A 27,658-nucleotide genomic window follows, 5' to 3' on the forward strand; every position below is an offset into this window, starting at 1 on the left:
GTGTCCCTAGGAACGGGGGAGTACGGGAATATGTGTGGTAAGACGATCAACACGTGTAGCATATAGACGAGGGACGTGGTGCGGACGATTGTGTTACACTGCAGCATGAAAATGAATTCACAGTTGAACATGATTTTAGTACCGCTGCGAACATTGTCGGTTGTCGATGTGATTGAATGTGTTTTGAAATTTTGGTTATGGTTTAACTCTCGATCGCGCGGTGTTTTTTTCCTGTCCTTTCGTTCGATCGTTGCTGTTGCTGTTCGATATTTTGGGAGGATGGTTTTTTGATGGAATGGTGCCGAATAAATTAATTTTTATAATTTGAAAAATTATTTTTTTTTTTTTGGGAAAGTAATATCGTCAGCTTAACAATAGTAAAAAGGAAAAATTTAACGAGACTTCGAACAAACTGTTGTTTCAAACGTGCAAAAATAAATAACTGAATTTTGTGCTAGTTTTAAGATGCGAATATCCGCAGGCCTGTTGGGCCTGGGGAAACAAACACCCGCCAGAAAGGTTATTATTTTAGGAACAGTCATTGTCCTATTAAGTCTAATAAACCGATCCGACGGAAAGGTGAGTGCAAAAATTTTTTTTCAATAAAAATAGCAAAATTATTTGAGGATTCTAGATGATTAAATCAGCAAAATATCTGTTGCCTCTGATATCTGTATTAAACCGGTGGTTCGTCTTATAAATATCCCATATTGTTGCAACTGTTTACCTTCATGTTAAAATGAGTGACACAGTTTATTTTGAATAAAACTAAACTAATAGGCCGGTGCTTCCGAATAACCATCAAAACATGAACGACGAAAAAATGCATTTTTATTTTTAGAAAATCAAACGGAGCATTTTTTTTTCTCGCCGTTCATTTTATTGTCGAGAGCCACCAATAAGTCACAAACAAGTTGGATTCTGGAAATTTCAATGTCTAGTCATAGACAAGAATTTTCAAAAAGAAATATTTTTCTTTCAATATAATCACACTTCCTTTGCCGTTTGAAATGCTTCAATAAGATTCAAGAAATAATATTTATTTTTCATAAAAAAGTTTTTCTCTTCACGCATCCCATACCACCCAAAGGTCCCGCATTGAACGCATGTATTAATTTTTTTTTCGATTATTTTTGTTCTGTTTGACGAAAGTAAATGATTTTCGATTGATTTATCGCTCCACATATGGAATGATCGGTATACACAACAATAAATTGAACATATCGATCGAATTACATGTACACACGACTGGGGGAGAAAGGTCGTGAAAGAAGAAATGAACGAAAAATAAAATTGAAAAATACAAAAAAAATCGTAAACGTGACGTTTTAAATGTGGAAACAACACTTGAAATAAAAACATGAACGATATTTCATTTATCCAACCATCCATCGATGTAGGGCTGCAAAAATTTATAAATCGAGAAAATTAAGTTGTATTGGCCATAGCAGATATTACATTTAATTTAATTGAAGGTTTTCAAACGAAAATTGCAGTGGACGTTTTATGCAAAAAAAGCGGCTTATCGATGCGATTATCTTAATGCGTATGTAATTATGTAAAAAAAAAGTTTTTGGGGGCAAGTTGGTGCGGTTATGGTAATGGTAAAAGATCTACACGATTAATAAAAAATATTTTGACAATAAAATTCAAGTTTCCTGCGCATATATCGATGTATGATTCAGTATAGTTCGCAATTAATTATTTTAAAAATATTTCTTATTTTTACAAAAATTTATTTAAACTTTAAGGTCTATGTATAAGCTGTGAATGAAAGTTAATCCCTTCTGAGTAAAGATAGTCGTTGTGAATCTTTCCGATTTTGCCTTATCGAATTTTCATTTACAAATTCCATTCATTTTTGCTATTTCCAAACCATTGTTATTTTACGAAAACATCACAGTCAAAACACTCGACGATTTCGTCCAATGCGGAACTAGAGGAATTTTGAGGTCCCAGCTGAACCAGAGAATGTCAATACTACACCTACTAAAATCTACAGATTTGCTAATCAGAATTGTAACCAATATTCTTTCCATCCGACAAAAAACCAGCTCCAATCCTTGTATTATAAATTGTAAATTCAGTAGGCAGTAACATCATTACCAGTCCCAGTCAATAAAAATAATGTAATTTTACATAATTGACAAAACTTCTAAAACGACTCAATCCACAGTTTCCTATATCCTATGGGAAGACTTACACAAAAATTTCAAGTTCATTCCCTTCACGTAATGCAATGCACTCACTGTAAGTGGCTTAGATGCAATAGATGCATACGACTATTCATCTGTTATCGATAACGACGACAAAAATAATGACAAGCTCTAAGTAATATAGTCTTTTATATACGTTAAAAAAATTGAAGTACAAGATTTGAAATCAACAGAATAAAAATACTTTGATCGATGGAAGTAATAGACCCGATAATAATACTGGTCACATGCTTGCTGTCTTTAACAGGTTAAGTTTGCGATACAGATAATTTTGCCAAAAAATTATTTTGAATTCGTTTGTTGCATTTCTGTTGACTTACCATCTATGATTAAGCCGAAATATGTTAATTAATCATAATTAAATTGATCGCCATTCATTATTCCTCACTTCATTGATAAAATGTGATTCACGATTAACTTCGTAAATTTTATTCAAAGTGCATTTTTACAACTCAGTAAATCATTTTATCATTTTTATAGAGCCCCAGCAACATATAACCCATTTTCTTCATTTCCTTTTCACTATATGGCGATACCGCGATAAAAACGAATTCACTTTGTACATTGCGTCGCGTACACTCATAATTGAGATCTATGATAAACTACAAACATTTTCTATAGTAACAACATTCACATAACAACACCACAACCATGTGTTCTGGACAAAAACTTTTCTTATATTTCATTTGTATGTTCTTTGACCCTAAAAAAATCTCACACATTTCTCGGAATCTTGTATTTACTTATCACTTGTCCTTTTTTACTCGATAGCTCGATGTAGTAAAAATCATTCATTGTTTTGTGCCATTCCATTGGGATAGTCTATTTGCGTGTGGAAACGCATGCATACACACACAAAGAAGCAATACAAAAACGCACAGAAAGGGTAAAATATACAGAAGAATGACTTTTTTGTGAATGAAATTCGTTTTGCTATTGTTGTGCATTTATGAATGCAGTTCAGTTCACTTGTTCATTGATAAGAAATTAGGTTGAATGAAGTAGTAAATTTACTTTTTTTAAACTTAATTTTAACTATGGTTGCAGTGTATTTATATCGTGTGCCAAAATTGACTGCAATAGTCTGAGAATGGACCTTATCAATTTGCTGCTGTTCCAGTTAATATAAATTACGACAAAGTTTGCGTACGTTCTCAATGATTACCACATTGCACTTTAGAACGAAATAGTTTATTTTAGAATTCCATACTTTAATCTAGGACACAGCATACAAACGTTAAGCTTTACAAAGAGCATTCGAAGTGATTCATGTCCATGTTATCTCGCCGTGTCGTTCTTTTGTCGTATATACTGAAATATCACAACTTCTTCATGTTAACGATTCGTCTATTATGTCGTTTTTGTTTGATAATTATGAGGAAGCTGAAAAGGCGACTCTGAAAAACTTTGTCGATTCCAATTTGAAACATTTTATTTTTTCAGACTTATATTGGAATTTTTCTTGATGCTGTCCCAGGCCAGTCATATCGACAAATTCATTTCAGATTGTTATCATTTTCAACGGTCCTCATTGACCGAGAGCCATGGAAATGGCTGTATCACAGTCCTTCATAAGATCTTGGTTTGAAATCTTTCCGTTTGAGCGTTAGCAGTGCCCTAACTAAGGTGGGCATAGTGTTCTCAAGATAAAGGTATTGACGACAAATGAATGAAATTTGAAGATAACATTTTTATTGATTGGTCTCTCGAAGGTGAAGAGGATTTACAAGTAGTGCTTGTAACTAAATTGATCTCTACTCAAACGATTCACACTAAAGATTTTTGTAGCTTTTAAAACATCATATCTAAACTCAGTCAAGTGAAATTATCGCTCCGACAATCAAAATTCTTTAAGAAATGATTTCTTCTAAGACATCGTTGCACATCATGTTCACTCTGAACATGCGCTGTTAAATTAATTCTGTTGAATGAAACGAAATGTGCCTGATGCATCGCTAATACGTTTTCAATTCAAAAACAAAAGTAAAGAAGAATATCAATCGAGCCTAATCATATTGTCTCATCTTAATTTTTAAGCATTCAGAATGAATGGAAGATGCATACTGCCAATATCATAAATATTTCATTTGAAAATATTTGTGCACAAAAAACCGGTAACGGTTCATACAACATGTATATTAATTTTATGTTTTATACCGATATATTCGAAGTCAGCGAATCTCACAATGCAACCATAAATACTAAAATGCTTGTAATGCAGTTCGTGTGTACTCTACCTTTCGGATCATGTATCAAAATAATACAACAGCACAACTCCTTACATCTGTTCTGTTTTATTTTTTGCTCATCCAAATTCATATAAGTCTCCGATACATGTGATGCTTGACATTCTAATTTCGGGAACGAGGTGCATGCTAAACCAATTAATATTACCTATTTACGTAACACATAGCAAACGCACCAGTGTGATAAAGGAATTATTTTTATATAGTTTTTTCGCACTAGTACGATAAAGTAATTGACGAAATTGCTTCGTTACGTAATACGTTATATATGAAACACGGTGCAAATCTCATTACATCTTAGTTTTAAACCGGCAACAAAAAAATTATCTCGTAGGATAACATAGGATGGACGAGGTAATGTTCTAAACTTTTTTTAAATTTCGTTAGATTACGTCTTAAAGAAGGAATTTGGTGTTTCACTTTCAGGGCTGCATTCTACAGATCGCATTGTACTCTTATTTTTTTCGCTTCTTTTCACATTTAAATTATCTCCAATATTTATGAGCCTTCGGCATGTACAAAATTATATCGTCAAAGTGAATAATTCTATTGTATCGATCACGCACGTCATTCAAGGATGTATATGAATTAACACCATGCAATGCCATTCAATATATTATACACATATAGCCGACTTCTTGCAAAGCGACAGCATCTAACAGTCGAAATCGTTCTATTATCTTCCGCAGATTCGTTTCTCGATTGATTATAATTGATTATACAGACACAGACTTACGTTCACGTATTTGATCGATAAATCTTCGGAATAACAAAATTTTTTGACTTAATAAAAACAAATCATCGACCCGATTTGAATCGGAGTACATTAATGCACACATATGTTGTAACTGCATAAATAAATCAATTAATGAGTACATTCATAAAAAGAAACCTTTAGAATAAAATTAAATGAATTGCTCCGTTATGTATTTTTTACCGAATGAAAATAGAAAACAACTTCCCAAATTATCGAATGAACAGAAAGAGAAAACAAAACAAAAAAATTGTTCTTAGGGCACTAATGTACAAATTCAGATGAACGAACATACCCAAATCAAAATAGATTTTTTAATTTTCTTTTCCGCGTCTGGATTTTTTTCTATTATTTCTTTTAATTTATTTAACTTTTTATTTTGTAATTTTTTTTTTTCACTCGAACTGATCATCGTCATTAAAATGATCGTTCATCATTACAAAATGTTTTGTTTATGCGTTTACTATGCTGGTGCATGTAATAAGGCTATTACATGTATAGGCAATAACCTTTACATCACTCGCATAGTAAAACGTCGTACTACACACGGAAAATAAAGTGATATCTCGTATCACGATGAGTAAAAGTACCTCGGGCTGCCGCCCTCGAATACTTTTTCTCATCTGGATACGAGATATCACTTTACTTCCCTTGCATAGTAATGTACTATTTAACAAAATTTCAATTTTATGTGTACACAAAATGCGGTTGAACACAAAAATATTGTGTAGTGTAACAGTTTTTCCATTTAAAATTAGGCCAACACCGTGTAGTATTTATGCGAGCAATTTTATTGAAATAGGAAATGTTAAAATTGCGTTAATTTCGAACATTTTCACAGCAAGCAAGTGTGTCTGGTGTTAAAATTCTAATACCTTCCACTAAATTGTCTTTCGGTTACACGGTGCAGTCAAACACGAAATTTATTTCTGCGAAGTGTTGAATAGCAATACAAAAATTTTCCGAAATTTATTAAACTGCACTTAATACATCGCAGGAATTGAGTAAAAGTTCATAAATCTTAAATAAGAAAAAAAAATGGTAAAAGAAAATATGGAACACAGAAACCGATCATAAATGTACAATTAGAAAATAAACAACCGTCTCCACTGAAGCACTCTCCATTAAGTCACAGTTTATTTTCTCAAAAAGATGCCGTAATCGCTGTAATGATGATTTTCAACAATTGTGTTTATTGTAGGCGCAAAGCAATTCACAGATTTGTTTAGATCATTGAGGCTAATGACTGAAACTGGATCAAAATAATCATATGGAAATTATGTTATCAAAGTTTCGTTTAGTGCCATTTTTTTTTCATTGGAACGATGAAAAATATAAATTTTCTACAGCCGTGCTCTTATATACCACGCTAACAATGTTGATGAGTACAGTATTCGCCGAATCAAACTTTAAAAAACAACAAAAAAAAATTTGTTTAATTCGCAAAAATACTAAAAACTTAAATTTGATCCCTCCGTTTCGAAAAGATGTTGAGAATAACATTCTGGTTGGAATAAACATTTTGTTTTATTTAAATCGGAACACATGTTCGGTTCAGTAATTGGAATTCATTTTTTTTTTTCTGAAGCTTAGAATATTTATAGCGAGAGAGAGTTGCTTAATTTTGTAAGGTTGCCTCGAATTGATCAACAAAAAATCGTTTTTATATCACGATGATCGAATGCATCATTGTAGTTATGGCAATATCATTTTCCGAGCAAATTGAAAAACAATTATTTTCCATTCAATTTATGGTTGTGTCAAATTAATTTATTGCAGTTAAAGTGACCGATTTATTATATTGATTTCAATTGAACATTGGCCTATCTAAATGAAAACAAATCAATGCTACATCCTTGTAGATTTCATGAATGAAATTATTGAATTTTCATTTTCTAATTGATTCAAAGGCCCATCGTTCGGCAAAGAGTTTTTTCTAGGAATGTTGAAATAGACTGACCGAATTCGAAAGAGTGGATCTTGTTTTTCACGTAACTATTATGCCACTTTACTCTAAATATTCTGTTTTTGTGAAGCTCAGCAATTCATCACCGTACAAATGGTCAGATAAATTAATAAATATTACGGCGATCTACAGGCCTATCTCCTCTTTCATTAAATTGAATCAAAATAAGAAAATTTTCTCGTCAAAATTCACAATGGTCGCCTTACAATTCTGACGAGAATCATTTAAATGAATCAATAATTCGCTACGCTCGTATCGGCAATCTAATAGTGCGCAAAACAATCCCATTTACTACCTTGTTATGAAAATAGCTGCAATCAGCAGCTGATTATCAGCTGGATGTAGAACAAAGCAGAAAAGCAAAAAGCTGATTCGAAAAACAAAATTATTGGAAATAAATTGTTCACTAAAAACTATAACGAAGACTAATAAAGGAGAAAATTTAATTGAAATTTCACTTTATGATCAATAATGTTGCAAAGGTACGTTGTTGGAGTCTGCTATTAACAATCAGTTTGCATATTGTATCAGATAATGAATCTAATACAAATCGTTTAACGGCCTATTCAAAACATTTGAAATCAATCAGTTAAATAAATCAACTAAGATGTTCTATGATCTGTCTATATTTATCAACGATCACAGAACAACACAAATTGAAATTTATTTGTTTTCATCGATGACAATTTATATCGGTTGCAATCATTCAGTTGAAATCACGTCATTGCTCTATGATTTTCGATTTTTCTTTCGGAAAAATTTATTATGTACACCAAGCTATACCACAACGTGTATATGTAAGTATACGCATAAAACTGTGTACAATAAAACCGTACAATGTTTCAAGTTTCACCCGACTTTTAATTTTAAATATTGAAACCGCTTTTAATGTAAACCTCGGGCACCAGATCTGTTGAGATAGATATTCGTATGGATGCGGTGTACGTTCAGAAAATAACTTTATCTTTTTCCCATTATTTCAAGTACAAATTTAAATTGTGAGGATATCACGCACGACGAACATTGTGTTCGAATACGTCGAATTGTAATAATTTTATTAATAGTTTATTCATTGGACTTGTTCTTAATTTTCGCTAAAACAATAACTTTATGCAACATTTAAGTGGTATACGCACTCAATTTAATATTCATATTTATACACATTATGGTCTTCATCAAATCAATTAAACGGAATTTTATTGAAACTAATGCTGGATGCACCACACACAGTTGTTGAGTGAAATGTACCATTGAAGATGGTATACCATACAATTTACAGATCAATAAAATATTTGCAAATTATCAATTTGAACGATGAATGTAACCTGAATTATGATTGAAGCGCTTTGCCGAATGTCCACAACTTTATCATTTTGAAAATATTGCAACTTGTAGCTACTGCTATCATTGTCATTAAATCTGAGACTTCTTTATTTTATGGAAATCTTTTACTTCAATAAATTTAACAACCAAAGCCAATCGTGGTTATTAGTTATTAGTGGTTGTCTCGAGAACAGATGACTGTTTCGCGATTTTGAAACGAAGATCGTTCAATCAGCCCACAACGATATGAACCATTTAATTAATGAGCCAACGTAGCAAACTAATTCGTTTCTGCAGTAATGCAATTTAGTTTAATGTTCCTATAATTACTAATATATAATTTACAATTCGGATCGGTTTACCAAAACAAATCTTGTAGGCATTACATCATGTTACCGAGAAAGAGACAGACGGAAAAAAATAAATCCAAATTCTGGGGTGTGCATAAGAAAAATTTATTAAAAAAAGAGAAGAGAATGCCTCAAAGTAATATATAATGTGTAGTCAAAAAATGATCTGCACATTTCGTCTCGCCCGTCAAGTCAAGTCAAACATTTTTAGTTTTTATTTAATTTTTTTTTCTGTTTATTTTAGACATCAAACATCTTTAAGTCTTTTTTTTTCTCTTGTATATAAAACGATGTTTTTTTACTTCTATTTTTAGTTTTATTTTATTTTCTTCCATTTCATCATGAATGGACGAAACCATGGCCCTTATAAAATGTTATATTCATGCGCATTTATATATTGACTCTTCTTTTCAAAAACTGGTTCAGTTTAAAGGAACCGCAACAAAAAAAAAATGTTTTCGCCAATTTCTTGTGTGATAATCACGATGTGGTATTGTTTTCGTTGTACAGCGGCCGGCCGGCAATTTCTTGCGTTTTATAATTTATAGCGTTGCAGACACAATAAATTGATCTCTTTCAACCAAATATTTTGATTCCATTTACCGCGTCTAAGGCAGATGGCTGAAAACAAATTTGGGAATGGTAATTTAACCATTACCATCAACTGGTTTTTAGAACTTTATTTCGAGAAGTATAGTCCTGTGGTACTTGCGAAATTTAGTGGGTGAACAAAGTATCCAATTGATTGGAAAACAATGTCAGTTAGTGTCTGATAAATCTAATCTAGTTCCTATATTTTGTAATAAATAAATAAATTTAACGACAAAAAAGGGTTTCCATTTTCTTTATTTTTAGGCATGCCATCGTCACAGTGCCACAATTCCCAGAATATATTCTCTTAATAGCCGCATTTTTAGGCACAAGTGTTTCATTTTAATTTATATTTGGTGTGCATGGAACTGATGGTATGAAAATGTATATCAAACGTAATACCGAATATATGCTTGCATAACATAAACGCATATATGATTTTTAGTATGCGTTTTTCTCTGGAATATTTCTTTGTGGCATGGAACTTTTCCTTGTATTAGTTTATACGAAATGATAATTTCACATGATGATATCATGTTTTATAAATAAACATATTCCGAATGGAACCTAACAATTTAAAGAATGAATCCATGGAGGTGAATGAAATTATCGTGTAATTTTTCGGTTAAATTGAAATTGTGGAATTCACTTTTCCGGCGATAGACTTACCATTATTTTAATATCCATATCGAAGAATCGATTAAAATTACATTGATTTAGAATTTGTTGATTACACATAACTTTTAAGATTGCTTTCTGAAAATTGAAAATTCAATAAAATAGGACAGAGTATGCATACAAATTTGAAAAAAATTCTGTACCTCAACGGATGTGGCTCAATGTATTAGACAACGTCAGATTTTTTTAACGCTAAATGCTACACACTAACGCTAACGCTAAATCCGTACGGTAATGGCAAATGCCGACGATAAAGGCAACATTAATGAGTTAGTTGACGCTCTTAAATTTAACATCTGTGAGGCCAGCAATACCAGGCCCTTTTTCATCTCTGAATATATCAACAATCGCTGTTTGAAATTTAAAAATTAATTCATTGCCATAATTCTAAGGTCCATTAATTTGAGATTCGCCATTTATTTGCAAGAAATTTGCAAAAATTAAAAATTTATTTATGAAATATGGATACATGGTCGGCCATTTTGATGTAAGACTAAAGAATCAAATGCAGTGCAAGATGGAATAAAATCAATTCGAATTGGAATCAAAAATGGCCGACCATGTATCCATATTTCATAAATAAATTTTTAATTTTTGTAAATTTCTTGCAAATAAATGGCGAATCTCAAATTAATGGACCTTAGAATTATGGCAATGAATTAATTTTTAAATTTCAAACAGCTATTGCTGATATATTCAGAGATGAAAAAGTGCCTGATATTGCTGGCCTCACAGATGTTAAATTTAAAAGCAACATGGCGTCAACTAACTCATTAATGTTGCCTTTATCGTCGGCATTTGCCATTACCGTACGGATTTAGCGTTAGTGTGTGGGATTTAGCGTTAAAAAAATCTGACGTTCTCTATTATAATTGGTCATCGTATAAGTATATGGAGTAAACTGATTAAAGTGATACTTTTTGTGTGATATGTCCTGAACTTGGCATGAGGTCCTTCCTAAGGTCACAAAAAACTGCATCCACCATTTGTCCCATTTAGCAATATTTTACTCTCTTCATGGTATAAAAAAAAGTTAACGCATTTAACGGTAGGGTAGTCAATCTATTACTTCTGTTGTTAAAACTATTCCATGGTTTTTCATTTGGTAGTTTTTAAGAAACCTGATGTCGTGAACGATGAGAAAAATAAGCGATTAGCTCTAGCGGTGTTTTATGCATCAAACGGTGTGTTTAAACCGAGGTTAAAACAAACGAAGTTGAAGATTTTGCCGCAAAACGAGACATTACGTTAATCATCAGACTAGGTAGATTTAATTATTGTATCGCAATACACTTGATTTTAACATTTTTTTTTGATTTTATCAATTATTTATTGAATTATTGATGGAGTACAGTTCAACCCATTTTTACTGTACAGAGTTATGACTCTCGAGGAATTACAGCCGCTCGCCTGGCATATTAGTACTTGGGAAAACGTTTTCATTCAAACACTCAAAAGTGATAGTGTTGAATATTAAACTAATGGAAATTTGTACGTTACCTGGTAGGAAGAAAATGTTTTTTTAGATTTTTCGATTAAAAATCCATATTTTCAAAGAATTCAATGAGTGGTGTTGATCACTAGTTCCTCACATGTCCTTAATAATTTCACTGCCTCTCCAAACCCATTTACTTATCTTATAATTTCCATTCTACCCCTTCACTAATACCTAACTATAAAAAATCGCATTAGCAGGAACAGTGACCGTACCGTATATTATTAGAGTTGATTAAACATAGAAAATTGTATTTATGCAAATTAATCAAACTTAAATTCCCGCAATTACCATGATTGAGATAAATTGCCCTGTCTGGATCAGTGAGAGTCATCACTGTTTGCAGTTATAGAATGACCAAAAAATGATGCATCGCACGCGACATAATTTATTTTACGCAATTTGTTTGGCCAAACATGTAATGCATACACATTTCGTTAGCATTGACACAATATTTATACGACAGTCCGAACTGGTGGAGATTTTTTTTCTCCATTCCGCCTTCTTGTTCCCGGATGCCGCAAATGTATTTAAATGTGATAAGATTTTGCTGCTTGTTAATTTAAAAATTATTATTCAACAACAGCTTAGTGCAACCGAGTGCATTTTGATTCAAGAATTATTCCGCTGTAATATACTTACTTACTCACTTGAAATGGTTGTTTCTAGTACTTGTTACAAGTTGATTTACCATTTAGCAGTACATTAGACAGTCGCAGTAAAAACAAAACAAGAAATTTATTAATTAAAACAAGTCGTAAATTAAAGAGGCTATTGTGTGGTAGAGAATGTTTGGTATGCGTGAAAGAAAGTTCTTATTGCATTAAGTTGATTCGTTTTTTTTCGTTACTTGATTGAAACATGAATGCAATATTAACGCACATTATATGACTGATAAACATCTTCAAGATGGAAAAAAAACCGATGTTCTGTTTTCTTATGTTCTGCAAATTAAGTGAATAAACTTTTCGTTTCAAGATAAATCATGTGGCACGCTTTATGTAAGATAAAAACATTAGAAATGTAAGTGATGGTGTCTCTCGGTTTGACAATACAATTTATTTGTGAGGCAAATTTCGTTTTAGAATATGACAGAAGAATTTTAATCTGAAGATGATACGGTCATACGGTCAAAACGTTAATAGAATAAATTGGACAAATAGCAAGCCTCTTAAATGATTGCAATCCACTCATAGAAAACAGATTTGCCATCATTATCTGAGTAGTGTCGATGGTAAATTATCTCAGGGTTCATTGTGCTTATGGGAATTTATTGATCCGAAATAAATAGAGCTGGCAAAACAATTTACAACCAAAGCTTGAATTTACAATTGCTTTAACTGGGGCGAAAAATATTAACAGAAGGCACGAGCATGACACTGTATTCAATTGATTTTTCACTTCTTCTTAAAGTACCATCGACTGTTTTCAGCAATGAAAATCAATTTTTTTCGCACTAGTGTCGAAATACTAATTCGTTTTTTTTTCTTTCAAAATATCGAAATGTACATCGTGCGTGTTGCCCGACATTAATATTGAAATAGAGTATTACAGCCTATTAAATATTATTAAATTCTTAAAAAATTCTTAAAAGTTCCTGAATTCCAGTCAATAAAGTGTTTCCAGGTTATGATATTTTGGCACAAAACTTAAAAATCCATTAGCGAATTCAAATTTTGCGCCAAAATATCGTATACTGGGAATCACTTAATTGACTGGAGCTCGTTCAGGAACTCTTCGTTAAGTTTCACTGGTGGGAATTTTGACACTTCTTTCATATAAAATCTTCACTTTGGGTAACGAATTTTTAGTTACTGAACGAGCTCCTGAGAACATCGAGAACTTTTAAAACTCTGATAAATTTAAAGTTATGTTTTCTGAAGGTGAAAAAACTTTATGTCCTAAAATAGGCTAAGAAATTTAAATTGATATCTTTATTATATGAGTTGGTTTAGTATAAAAAAAAGTTATCGGACTATGGCAGGGTCAATTTTGTATAAAATTCCTCTAAAAACTCTACAAAAGTTCTAAATTTATTTCAAAAAACAAAAAATTTTGAATTTTTACAGAATTTTTGAAAAACTTTCCACGAAAATAGTCTCTGGACCGGACAGTGGTGAAACTCAAATTAGATCATAAATCTGAAGTATTCCACTCATACAGAGTGAAGGATATACATTTATTACATCAAATTAAATTGTTTAGTGAAAATGTAAACGAATGTTAGAGTGTGCAGCACGCACTCAAAGTCAATAGAATTTAAAATAAACAAAAATTTAATATTCTTCTAAAGTATTCATCTTTCACATTTATTATGACTCAATCGTGAATAACTTTTCATCTTAATTTCCACTAACATTTATAATACTATGCACCAGCCGATCGACTGGTATAAACATTTAAAAAAATCCTTTGAATGTTTTTAAGAAAAAAGACATGTTATCGGCAACGACATGCTCCACAAAAAATTTCTTTTCTATTATTTATCGAACAAAAATTTGCATTTCCGATTTAGTTACATCATTTTTTTCAATGACATCATTGTGTTGCTCGGGTATATTTACGGACGGCGATCCAGAAAATGTACATATTCACATGCAATATAAACAAAACAGCGAGAAAAATCGTATAACAACCCACGCCGGTTTTCGCGGTTTGGTCGAGAGGAAATGGAAAACAAAAACTTTTAGCGATACTATAACTCGTGTGTTGTAAATGTTGCGACGACGAGATATATGTATACGCGTATGGAATTTCTGCATGGTTTAAAAGAATAAAATCTAAAATTAAGATTATTTGTTTTCAAAGAAATCGAGCGGATTGGGAATTCGATAGGTGAATGAATCATAAGAAGTTAATTGCACCAGCGGTTCTGTTGTTAGTTCAATTGTACCTATAACGAATTATGCTTATACCATTTCGCTGCTTATTTTCTTTACTTTATTCATAGTAAATGGTGGATGCTCCATTTAACTCATCGATGCTGGGAGAGTTACGGCTTACGGATCGTCGGAATACGTAACAGTTAGTTGAATCTTTGAAGATTTAAAATTCTTCGATCACTCAATATCAATATATAAACGAGCCCAAGAATTTTGCTCAACTGTTATGATTCGTACAAATCATCTCAAGATACATACTCCGTCATAAATTAATACCCTTTGGTATTAATAGCATCGATTAAATGCATTTCTCACTTTGCTTTCAGTTTAATAACAACATTGTGTAACTGAAAGTGAAGCAGGTAATTATAATTTGACCCATTCCTATTAACATGCTTTTAAATGATTCCTAAAATAGAATCGACTTCAACAACAACATCAATAAAATTTCACATTTCACAAATTGACAATATTTTCTTTCTCGGAACATCTGTGCCGTATATTATGTGCGCTAGTAAATTCTATTTAGCATAATATATATTTAGCTAAAAACACATTCTAGTATATCATCTCTTTAATGCTTAAAATTGTGTTATGTATACCGATATGTTCGGTGGGAACCAACCAATTATTTATGGAGCACACAAATTCTTATGTGAAAGGAAGAATTCGAATTTTCCATCCATATGGAAGTAATTTTCAGTAAATACGATGAGCCAAACGTTTATCAACACGTGTGGACGCTTGCCAATTTTATTGTATGTTGTGATGTGACATTGCAGAATTTGTCGGCAATTTTGGTGGTTTATCGAAAGTGAAGGTGAAATTTATGGTAGTGTGAGTTTACAATTGTTTTTTGGTAGCCTTGGTCTTACAACGTCTTAAATTAATGGGATTATGATTATGTTAATCTCTATTTGAGGAGTGAGACTACCACTTTCGCCACTGAGTCGAGAAAAACGATAGTTTTGAGGTGAGAACCCTCCAAGATCAAGAGATACCGAAAATTGAAAATTTGCAATATAACAATGGAATTAACCTGTCACCTTCATCTGTTTTCCATAACGACGACAAAAATAATGACAAGCAATGCGTAATATGGTCCTTTATATGGTAAAATACATGTTAAAGAAATTGAAGTACAAGATTTGAAATCAACCAATTAAAAATACTTTGATCTATGGAAGTAATAGACCCGATAATAATACTAGTCATATGCTTACCGTCTGTAACAGGTTATCCTTACGTCTAAAGATTGTGTAATAATGTTTAGTCGAAGATCGCCAGCCGAAAAAGCTTAACCTTAATACCAATCGCTCAGAAGTTAAGGCCCCAATTTTACATTTGTAAACGGAAAAGTTGTGTGCAAGAATTTAATTTCTTTTTCATATTAGATCGTCCATTTATCAAATTTTGAATTGACAGGAGCGCAATCACAAAAACATGGTGTGCAATAGTGAAGCGCCGAAGCGCAAAGATGTTTTTTATTTAGAATTTCTTTGGTTAATTATTTTTTGTTGGTCGATCTTTGTATTATTCCACACATGTTCGTCATATAGAAAAAAAAGATTTCTTGTGTGGGAAAGTTTATTACATAATTGCCAATAATGTGCGTTTTTATGAATAATTTATTTTGGTTTAATTTTAAAATAATCGTAACTTCGCCGTGTTGAGGTAATTTAACAAATTCTAATATTTTTTAACGAACTTTGTCTACATTTCACAGATTGAACGAAAAAAATCTTGAATCGGTTTCCATATCTCTGTCGATTACCACTAGCTGTGGATCGAAACGAAACTGGTAAACATGTGAACATACAAAAAAAACACATTCCACGGTTCAAAAAGATGCCCTAGCTCAGAAAATATCATTTTTCTTGAGAATAGTTGTTAATCTTGTCTTCAGTTAAAATTTTGCGAATAAAACTGATGAGGTCAAAGATCCTGATATGAACAGTTTCATTATCTTGGTTTTAAAATTTCAAAAAAAAAAAAGAAATATTTTGTGTGAGCAGTACATTCGGTTAGAGTGTTAGTTTTATTGAGGTCTTTCATTAATCTTTTGAGCACACACAAGAATGTTTTGATATGAAAAAAAATATGATGTGTGAGTGTACTGTGTGTGCTCCATATCCGGAAATGAGGTTGAAATAATGAAATAGCCGTTCCATTTATTATTATTTTTTTTTCGTTTTTAAATTCCGATCGTCCTCAATCACCAATGTAATGAACATTGGTTGTATAAACAGCGAATTTTTATAATTATTCTGAGATCTTTTTCAATTCGTTAACTTCTTCATATTGATTCTATTAGTAAATATAAACGAAGAAGCTCGGCTCAGTACCCATAGCTCCACCGTTCATAATAATGAATGACTTATGTAAACTTTCTTCATTTCTTTTCTTTTTCCTTTCGGATCTCTACAACCATTATTAGGTGGAAGTCTTAAATGGAAATAAACTCAGTTTCGGTTTATTTGTTTTAACTCTGGTGCGGTCGCATTTAATAATAAATTAATGATCAACAACTCATACTATCATGATAAGGTCAATGAACAAGACTAATTTTATATAAATAAATAATACCAGAAGAGCACTTGTGAATCGAATCGAAATATGTCATTTTATAAAATACATCGTTATTGTCGTTGCTGCTGCTGTTCTTTTGTGATAACATTATTGTTAAGTTATTGTCTCGATTAACCTTATGTGAACAGTTCTGATATCGTCGCATAATCGTTACATTCTGGTACTTCTATTGTTAAAAGTATCACAGAGTGTTTTGCATAAAATCTTTTAGTTCATTTGTTAAACATATATTTTAATATATATAAGAAAACACTTGCCACTGCATATCGCTTCTTATCGTTAATTGACGATAACAGTAGATTAGTAGAGCATTTTTCTAAAAGATTTCCGCTATTTTCAGCCTTAGTTTTTTGCTGCGTCATGCGTTACGCTATTCGTGTTTCGCGATTATTTTTGGTCACGTGATTCACACGTGTCTTAGCGAGTGTCTTAGCAACGTATTTCAGTTTGCTTTAGAAGTAAAAAAAAACTTCTTAGTTGAACAAGAATGGTAAGACTGTTCTTCGTCTTCCTGATTTTCTTTCAAAATTACCAAAGAAACTAACACCACCAATACCAAAATACCATACCCAGAAAGTCGTAATAAATTTTACACACTCAACCTTTCAACAAAAATGCTGAATGTCTAGTTCAATTTGGAGAACACATAATTTTGACTCAGAACGAGTGTGTGTTTTAACCATGATATTTCATCATAAAATAGAAGAGAAAAAAAAGGGAAACAGTGAAATTTGACACTTATGTACCTGAATTAGTAGAATCATCCCTATTCACTGCAACGATAATATTGATAAACTGTAGACAGTGTGGCACCATTATATTTGTCAACCAAAATCGTTTTTTTTGTCACATTTAATGCATTTAAAAAGAAATATATTTCACATGACAAGCAGATGTTAAACATATCTATACGCATTGAAAATGTAGTTGGGATCAGGTTTGAGAATTGAGTGAAACAGAACAAATCGAGACCAATTGATAAAAATGGGAGAGATCAATAAACTATACTTAAAAATTTGCTAGCATCAATTTAAATTGATTCAAATGTAATATCATATTATGTTACTGTCACCACTTTACCATCGATCGAATCTGCAATAAATATAAACAAACATTGCGGTGTTACATTATCACATTTAATGCCCCCACATTTAAACGGGTTAAACTCGTTTCCTCATTCCAGTATTATTCAAAGAGTTTATATGCGGTAATAATAATGCATGTAGTGATACAGTACATATGGCCCCCAGAAACAATATCATATGCAACCATAGTTTTTCTCTCCATTTCATTCAATACTTTTCCATCGTTTGGGGTTTTCGTTTTATATTTAAAAATAGAATTTATGGAAAAGTTAAATGGAAAAATGTTAATGTCTTATAACTTTTCTCTGTCACTAAGATAATCTTTATAGGAACTTTAATGCTTGACAACATTGTTTATGTTACTTACAAGAAAGAAAATGTCTGGAATTTCGAAAATTTACATTTGAAAGTTTTTTTCCTTCTTCTGATTATTATTTCTTCTCTCAAAGTTCTTATGTACGAGACTTTGATGAATTTGTTAATTAAACTTTTTTTTGGTAAGACTCCGATTTTTGTATGTCATTTGTTATCAACAACTAACACCACACAGAACATGTAATGTACGAGATTTCATTTTAAAAAAATGTTGTCAGTCTCTGTAGCCAAAAAATTACGAAAAAAAAAATTCGTTATTTCCTTTAACCTTGCTCTGTTTTCGATCGAAAAAAATTAACCCAAAATAACAGAATTTTTATCAAAGTTTCATTTAGTTTTTTTCGTCGTTGTTGAATTCAAAAATTGTTCGGCTGTGTGTTGCGTAATTCTAAATAAAAATTAAAATTATTTCACGACAAAAAAAAATCTAAATATGCCATCGTTATACACATCTATATACGTATCATCCTCGGTTATAACCTCTTTAAGACCTTTTTATGATTAATTATGTTTTTAATTACAATTTTTTCTCGGCTTTAATTTTTGGTAAACTTATAACACACAGAGCAAATGATAATAAAATTTGTAATGCTGGCGATATATAATATTTTCATTGAATAAAGAGAGAAATATTACATTTTTTTTTCCTGTGTGTGGTGTTGGTTTTCGTGAAAACTTTATGATAACACTGTGCTTTATATGAAGAAACTTGTAATAATAAAAATAACGAGGGAAAAAAACGGTTGATAAGATTTCAAATTTATTTTTAGCAGTGATGCAAAGTTTTTTTTGCTCGTGTCTGTACCGTTTCCAGATATGTTAAATGTTTTAAAAAGTTTTTAATCAAAATTCAACACTTGCTAATCGAAGGATTATATTCTTGATTTATGTACGAGTTTGAATGGTATTTTTGCTCGTTTACAATTGCATTTTGAAACAATAGGTCAATAAATGGTTAATCCATTTATTGTGCTTGAGTTGAGGTTCGCTTATTTCTGAGAAAATCTTTTTTATTATTTCGTTCGGCCTTTTGCTTTGTTTGCTTATTTAACGGAAATATTTATTAAATAAGGTCACTTGGGGTCAGATATGAGAGCGGAGAAAAAACGTTCCTAGAACTAAGGTTCGGTCGGTTTAATCTTTTACAGACTTCAATCATAATTAATAGAATCTTTGGACACAAAATCTTGTAATTCCTTAATATCTTCTTGTTATATAATACGTCTTCCAAAGGTTGCCACAAACCCCATTCGATTAAAATTTCGAAACAAAAAACCTTAGTCTAAAACTGATAAAATGAATTGTTGATCATACTCCTTCAGAAATTACAAAATTCTAAATCTTCAGATGTCTCTTTAAAAAGACATTAGAAGTTAGTCACTAAATTCAAGTCAGTATCATTTCATGATTGCTCCTACCGTTGAAAAAAGAAACTTAAATTAGTATTCTAGTTGAAAAATACCAACACAGAACTATTCGATAATAATCCATAAGAATGATGAGCTAGCACAGTTGCAACTGGAATTTAATAAGAATAAAAATTGTGCGGTGTATTACATATCATTGCATGCACAGTCTAATTCCGACTGCGAATATTATATGTCTCTGTACTGTTTAGTACAGTATAAATACGCAGATATTTGTGTTTATAATGACAATGATTTTGATATTAAATGAAGCTATTTATTTACTCAACAGTTGACAATGCAGAAGAAAAATGTTTATAATCAAAATTAAGATATCAAGTTTCAGCACTTTATAGTCTGCGGATATTTTGTCCGCCATGGCATATTTTTTTCGTACATACACTCGACTGGTATTCCATGCTATTGAAAATTATCTATGTTACTATGCATTATCTACCTTGTCGTGTTTTCTGTTAAGAAGTTTATTTATGTTACATGAAATGTTCTTGCATTCATACATAATTGACTACTTTAACACTGAGAGAGCAGATCGTTTTTAAGAAGCAGAGTACCCATGAGTTTTAGCGGCATTGGGGGAAGTGTTACAACGAAAGACATCAAGTCAGTTTTTGTTGTGGAACAGATCGTTGCACAAAATATAATTGAATAGTTCGATAATTCAGTTATGCACATTTGGCTAGAGGAAAGAAATAAAGGTCACATGTGTCCTAGTCAATCTTTTAGTTGGGAAGATATCGACACATTTTTGTCGTCTACCAAATTATATAGTGAACCTATACCAATGTCGACATAGTTTTCAGTGGACCGGTTTACAAAAAAATATCTTGTGCAATAGGACGTTATGTTCGCCTATGTGTAAACTGTAAATCTATAAAAAAAAATTGATCGAAATATTTAAACTATACATGTCTTGTATTGAAATGGTCTCTCGTTTATATTTTACTATTGTAATTATTTACATAGACAATGTTTCGCAAGGAAAAACGAACTGATATGTGGTAAGATGTTCAGATTTGATGGTTGGTCAAAACTAAATTCGTAACTATCAATACTATCCACTGGTGGTCTACAAATCGAAATTGAACCACATACTTTCTGTATGCGCAAAAAGATGAATGCATTAAGATATCAAAGTTCATTGAATAAATGTTCTTCTATTAAAAATTCAATTTTTATATTTTTCAATATCCCGGCAACGATCAAATGATCTATGTGCTGATATATGTGAAACGCAGCTACTTGAATGTTCTATATGCGATCATCAATTTCCCGCATTTTGTTTTGCATCACATTAATGCATATAAAGCTAGCGATCTGCGTTATTTTATGATTCATGTCTTGTGTTAGCTATGATAAAGATTTATATTTCGCTTAAAAAGAAATATTTTTCATATTTTTACCTCGTTTTGTACGAAGCTGTAGGTAGGTGCTGAAATTTCATGAATTGCTTCAGGCAAATATTAAAAAAATGTTTTCGTTAGTATTATATTAGCATAGAAGAATAGAATTGCATTGAAGGTATATGAAGAATTGTCAATGTTGCTAAAATATGTTAGCTAAAATATTAAATTTTTACGGACCGGTTCCTCATCTGTTAAAATAAACAACAAGCTGTGACTTATGTGCTGTTATATAACAAAATGTAAGGTTAATTAAATGAAGTAATACTTCATTGAAGTAAAAAATTAGAATCAACATCTAGAGAAGAATTGCGATTAGAACTTAAACTAAAAAATTGGATGTTAATAAAAACGAATAAAAATCGACCGTTGTAAGGATATATTCTTTTTTTAATACTTAGTGGATGTCACGTGTCCTTTTTTTAAATTTTACTCTATAAAAATAAAAAATAACTGATCGCTTAACATTTTTTCAATCAGGTATGCAATACGACAGTGTGTGATTGTAAAGGACAAAAAGGTCGTCGAGGAGATGTTGGTCCGAGTGGATTTCCTGGCGTTGAAGGTCAACCTGGTGATATAGGTCTCGATGGGCCCATGGGACCGAGAGGTGATTATGGTGATGGTGGTGAATTTGGAGCTCAGGGTGAAAAAGGATTTCGGGTATGTATGTAGACCACCACAATGGAAAATGTAGTAAAATAGTTCAATTTTCAAAAAAGTCAATGACTTAATGATTAAATGAAATTTGTATTTAATAATAATTAATTTCACACAGTTACAAGAGTAATGAAGAGCGTACTTAGACATAATTATTCCCAATCTGAGATCCACTCATCATTTTCGAAATTGTCTGTTGAAATGATTAACTGTGATCTGCTTTAGGGAGATTCTGGTCGACGTGGAGAGCACGGAATGCCTGGTATGCCTGGTAGTCCTGGCGGTTCTGGATTAAGAGGAATTCCAGGTTTAGATGGCTGCAATGGAACGAAAGGCTCTGATGGGCCACATGGAATTCCAGGACGACCAGGTGAACGTGGTTTGCCTGGTGAATCAGGACCACAAGGACCTCGTGGTGATGCCGGCGACGGAGGAATCAACTCAAAAGGAAACAAGGGATCGCGAGGAGAACCAGGACTAGATGGACTTTCTGGTATGTGTTTTAAAGGAAGTAAGTTTCACATTTGCTAAAATTTGGAATCTCTTTTGCAGGTCAAGGAGGTCATGATGGATTAGCTGGTCCGAAAGGTTATGAAGGCATACCTGGACAGCCTGTAATCTAAATTTTAAATACTAATTGTTGAAAAGTATTTGACTTATTTTTTTTCTAGGGATATCCTGGTGAGCCAGGTTATCAAGGTGAACGAGGAGAAGATGCCGAACAAGTACCAATTTTATTAGCAAAAGGTGTCAAAGGTGCACCAGGTCCTAGAGGAACGAAAGGAGAAGCTTATGATGGTATGCTTATCGAAAATCCTCCTGAAGTAACCATAAAAGGTATAGCCGGCGAAAAGGGAGATCGTGGTTTGCCTGGAGACAAAGGCTTTCCTGGAGATTTAGGATACGATGGTTTGAAAGGAGAACGAGGTTTCCGAGGATATAAGGGTGATGAAGGAGACGCTGGAGATCGTGGTAAAACTGGTAAAGAAGGATTACCTGGACCGAGTGGTGAGAAAGGATCAAAGGGTGCACCTGGCTTCGCTGGACTTGATGGAGCTGATGGAGAAAAAGGCGAACGTGGAGAATTAGGTTATGATGGTGTACCTGGTATTCAAGGCATTCCGGGTATGTATTTTTCTGAAATTTCAAAGACATGGGAGAAGTTCAAAATTGTCGATATTATCAATCGAAAGAAATTGTCGATAATTGATGAATTAAATTGTTATCGATAATTTGATAATTGTCGATAGTATTCAAAATATTGAGATTCGATAGTTATCAAAATACCAATATTAATTATCAATTTTTTCTTGTTAGAATAAACGTAATGGACGAAATGGACAATTATGCGTGCTGTTGCATGCTATAATATATTAAAATTTTAAAACGAATTACTGATAGAATTGGTTTGTCGAAATATCTATATTTTGTTGATTTATTTCGATAGAAAAGATTATCGACAATTAAAATCATTATTGCCCATGGCTACGAAGAACAATGAAGATTTTCTTTTATTTGCAAAATTTTAAATTACATTCTAATTGACAGGTTTACCCGGCTTATACGATCCTAGTTTGGACGAAATAAGTGTTGGGCCAATCGGATCTCAAGGTGACGTAGGAGAAATCGGTGACAGAGGAATGAACGGTGTACCAGGACAACCTGGTCGAAGAGGCGCAATGGGTTTGCCTGGACCACCTGGAGATCCTGGATTGGATGGAAGGCCTGGACGGAAGGGTACATCAGTTCATGGTCAAGTTGGAGATCAAGGTGAAACTGGACCACCCGGCCAAATTGGTACCCCAGGCTTTCCCGGACCAATCGGCAGAAAAGGACAAATGGGTTTCCCTGGTTCAAGCCTAAGTGGACCAAAGGGTAATTGAATAATTTCCAAATTTTACATTTATGACTTTGAAAATGGCTCTGAAAATTACTCTTTTTTCGTGTATCGACTTTGTGAATGACTCCTTATCTGTGTAGAAGTGAACACCTAATAGAAACCAGATCTTAACTATTGATTTTTGATTCATATTTCACAAACGTAACATCTAAAATATTGCCTTTGGATAAGTGCTTAGCGCACATGATTTATGTAGATTTATTATACATTGTGTTCCACGCAGAAATAATGATGAATAAATGATTAATAAAAAAACGTGACAAATGTGACAAAAATTGAGTCCAGGTCTCAGAAAAAAAAATTATTTCAATGGAAGTTACAAACTATTGATTGAGAATTGTTGCAGCATTTTTTAACACTAATCGCGCTACCAATTTCTGTGATTTACCAAGTTTTGCTCTCTGCATTTCCCACACCTCTCAGAACCAGGGGCTATTTAGTTGAATTATTAGCGAATTTTGGCGAATTTGGCGAATTTGACGAATTTTGACGAATTTTGGCGAATTTTGACGAATTTTGGCGAACTTTGACGAATTTTTGCGAATTTTTGTGAATTTATACATGATTTTAAGAAATTTCAAAGAATCGTAGAACTTAGTTACATATTTTTGGCCAAGACATTCTAAAAATCTATTTTTAACCGGGAAGCCATGAAGGTTTTTTTTGGCCAAACGATGAAAAATGTCCTAATTTTGTGAATTTTACATATATTTGTGAATTTGGTAGATTCTTGCATATTTTTGTTATGCTATATCACAAAACTAGCAAAATATTCCAAAAAACATAAATTTGGAAGAAAATTTTCAAAATTTGAATTTTTTAATTTGGGAGAATTTTGGCGAATTTCGACGAATTTTGGCGAATTTCGGCAAATTAATTCGACTAAATAGCCCCTGCTCAGAACCCATAAATTATACTAAACTTTCAATATTTCTCGAATTTCTCTACATATTTCCGTAATTTATTTTGTTGCATTGTGATTTCATAGGTTTCGGTGGATCACCTGGTCGGCCTGGAGCTAATGCATTTGCTGGCGATCGCGGTGAAGCTGGCTTGCCAGGAGACAAAGGCTTACCTGGAATCGGTTTTAATATAACTGGTCCACCAGGTCCTGACGGTTTACCAGGTCGACGTGGCGCACCTGGAAATCCTGGATACGATGGTCTCTATGGTATTAAAGGTGACAAAGGTTTTCGCGGAGATGACTGTGGTATATGCCCCGCCGGCCAAAGAGGATTGAAAGGTGATGCTGGAGTTATGGGAAGAATGGGACTAGATGGAATCCCTGGAATGAGAGGACGTCCTGGACCGAGAGGAATTAAAGGTGCAATGGGACAGATTGGTAGATCTGGTGATAAAGGAATGCCAGGTAAGAAAAAAGTGTTTAAAATGGCCGATCAGTATTGAGAAAAGTTCTATTTACCTAACTAGTGTTAAACTATAGCGTTGTTTCTAACATATGCTGAAAGAATTTTTTTAGCGAATTCGTCAAAGAAGCCTTCTAGCATGCGTTAGGAAAATAACGATTGCATTCTTTTAAATGTCATCCATTGGTTAAAGTTGACTATCGAAAAACAACAGCAAATAGTTTAATTAAACACTTCTTAGTCATACCAATTTGTTTCCTTCGCAAATAGGTCGTCCTGGAGCAGATGGTGAACCGGGAAGAGAAGGACGTAAAGGATTGAAGGGTATAATAGAATATTCAGGGAAGCGTATCGAGCCAGAACGCGGCGACTATGGTGACGAAGGCTGGCCTGGAGTGCAAGGAGCCGATGGAGATGTTGGACCCGACGGTTTTCCTGGATTTGCTGGAGAAATTGGTGAAAAAGGAGATGCAGGAGCTGATGGACTAACTGGATTACCTGGACGAGATGGAGCACCAGGAAGAGATGGTCGCCCTGGACGTCCTGGTGAAGACGCACGAACTCCGAAATATTTATTAGCAGGAGAAAGAGGTCTTGATGGATTACAGTAAGAAAATTTTATTTTAAATCTAGTCTTTATGAAAGGAGATATCAGTGTTAGGAATTTTCTATGAATTTTTGGAAACGACTCGAAGCAAACAGGAATGACGATTTTCTCAGCACTAGTGCTAAGTTTTCTTTACGAGCGAAGTGAGTAAGACAAATTAGGACGTGTGCTGAAAAAAAAATTTCCTGTCGAGGTACGAACAACGTTTTGTGCATCGGACAACTGAAATATTGTCATGGAAATATTCATTTAAAACTGTTCTCACACGATAATTCGGTAAAGAAATGAATTTTTTCCCGCACGATATATCGCATAGAGGTAGACTACCTAGAGGAAGCCCTTGATATATCGATATATCTCGCCTTCGGCTCTTGCCTGGAAACTTCTCACACACTAAAAAAGATTTTTAGTCCTAGGTACGAAATGTACAATCTTTTCAATATAATTGATAGACAACAAAGTGTTTTTTAAAGACAGTTTTCAATTTTATAAAGAACTTTTGAAATTGCTGACGGTACTGGTAAACTGAGATATTATTCCAAGAATTCTAAATATATCTCTGAAAAATGATAACATTCATTTTAAGTCTTAATAGTACATCTGAGTAAATTTGTTACATTTGTTTAGTGGCGCGACAGGCGAACCTGGTTCTAAAGGCACAAAGGGACAGAGAGGAGAACCCAGTGCTCCACGACAGTATGACTTAAGAGGAGCAAAAGGAGATAAAGGAGAAGTGGGACCAATAGGCTTGCAGGGATATCCAGGCCAGCATGGACCGGTTGGTGCTGTTGGTTTTCCTGGACCGTATGGTGAACCAGGTCCAGCAGGAATATCAATTGCTGGACCAGAAGGATTCAAAGGCTATCCAGGTAACATTTTTGAATGTAAATTGTACGTTGAGCAGATGAGATGTTTTGTGGGATCCAAAATATACAACTATTACGTCCTCGTTAATTGCATAACAGATTGCAAATAGTTTCTATCCTGTTTCTTGGTGAAAACTCTGACATGTATCTGAAAATTTTTAGCTTGTGTCTAAATCTTAACGCGTAATGAAATTGGAATTTTTACTTGGATTCGGACTCGGACATATATTTAATATAAGTTCATACCTACAGGCCTTTTCCACCATAATGTTAAATTTATGTATAAAATTCACAGCAACACTAAAAGCCAACAGATAAACTAATTTCCGGTGTCATCGGTCAAGTCCGATTACGACAATAATTAACGTCACCTATTTATTTTTTTCAGACGAAACGTTAAAGCCGGTAGATATAGGCGCTCTTTTATTTAATAGCAAAATTTGGTCTGAGTATGAATCATAGTCTGAAGTTCTTTTTCATCTCTTTCAAAAAAAGACTACATGCATTCTGATTGTGTTTATGACACCTTCAGCAAGAAACGTTTTATTCCACTCAGGTGACGATTTTTTCAAAAACCAAATGCAAACTCCACATATATCTAAGGCTTGATTTCTATTTACAAAAAAACACCACTCCGTTTTGCCACACCACGCCTCTTCTATTGTTCGAAGTGTAAACGGATAGAAAACGTAATGCTTTTTTCGTAAGTGGAAATCAAGGCCAAAATCGATATTGTCGATCAAATGTTTCACCCACGTATTCGCAGCTTTGTTTGTATGAGTGTACCAGCTGAAAAACAGCTGAAGCAAATTCACGTCTAAATTTCATTTGCGTTCACTGCACCAATGTTAAGTCATTTGCGTATATATCGCGCATGTGGA

At 32.9% G+C, this 27,658-nt stretch overlaps 1 protein-coding gene across 2 annotated transcripts in view; it reads left to right on the forward strand.

Moving 5' to 3' along the window:
- Window positions 1–128: 128 nt before the first annotated feature.
- Window positions 129–27,658, forward strand: part of LOC119077071 (collagen alpha-5(IV) chain) — a 32,193-nt gene continuing 4,663 nt past the window's right edge. For both annotated transcript variants that reach the window (XM_037184213.1, XM_037184214.1), the window contains exons 1-9: window positions 129–579; window positions 21,858–22,040; window positions 22,263–22,530; window positions 22,590–22,651; window positions 22,709–23,162; window positions 23,586–23,912; window positions 24,926–25,306; window positions 25,575–25,911; window positions 26,539–26,780. In XM_037184213.1, the coding sequence (XP_037040108.1) occupies window positions 466–579; window positions 21,858–22,040; window positions 22,263–22,530; window positions 22,590–22,651; window positions 22,709–23,162; window positions 23,586–23,912; window positions 24,926–25,306; window positions 25,575–25,911; window positions 26,539–26,780 (2,368 nt within the window). In that variant the 5' untranslated portion in view covers window positions 129–465. The remainder of the gene's footprint in view (window positions 580–21,857; window positions 22,041–22,262; window positions 22,531–22,589; window positions 22,652–22,708; window positions 23,163–23,585; window positions 23,913–24,925; window positions 25,307–25,574; window positions 25,912–26,538; window positions 26,781–27,658) is intronic.

This window comes from Bradysia coprophila, unplaced genomic scaffold (assembly GCF_014529535.1).
Source record: "Bradysia coprophila strain Holo2 unplaced genomic scaffold, BU_Bcop_v1 contig_232, whole genome shotgun sequence".
NCBI classification, from domain to species: Eukaryota; Metazoa; Arthropoda; class Insecta; order Diptera; family Sciaridae; genus Bradysia; species Bradysia coprophila.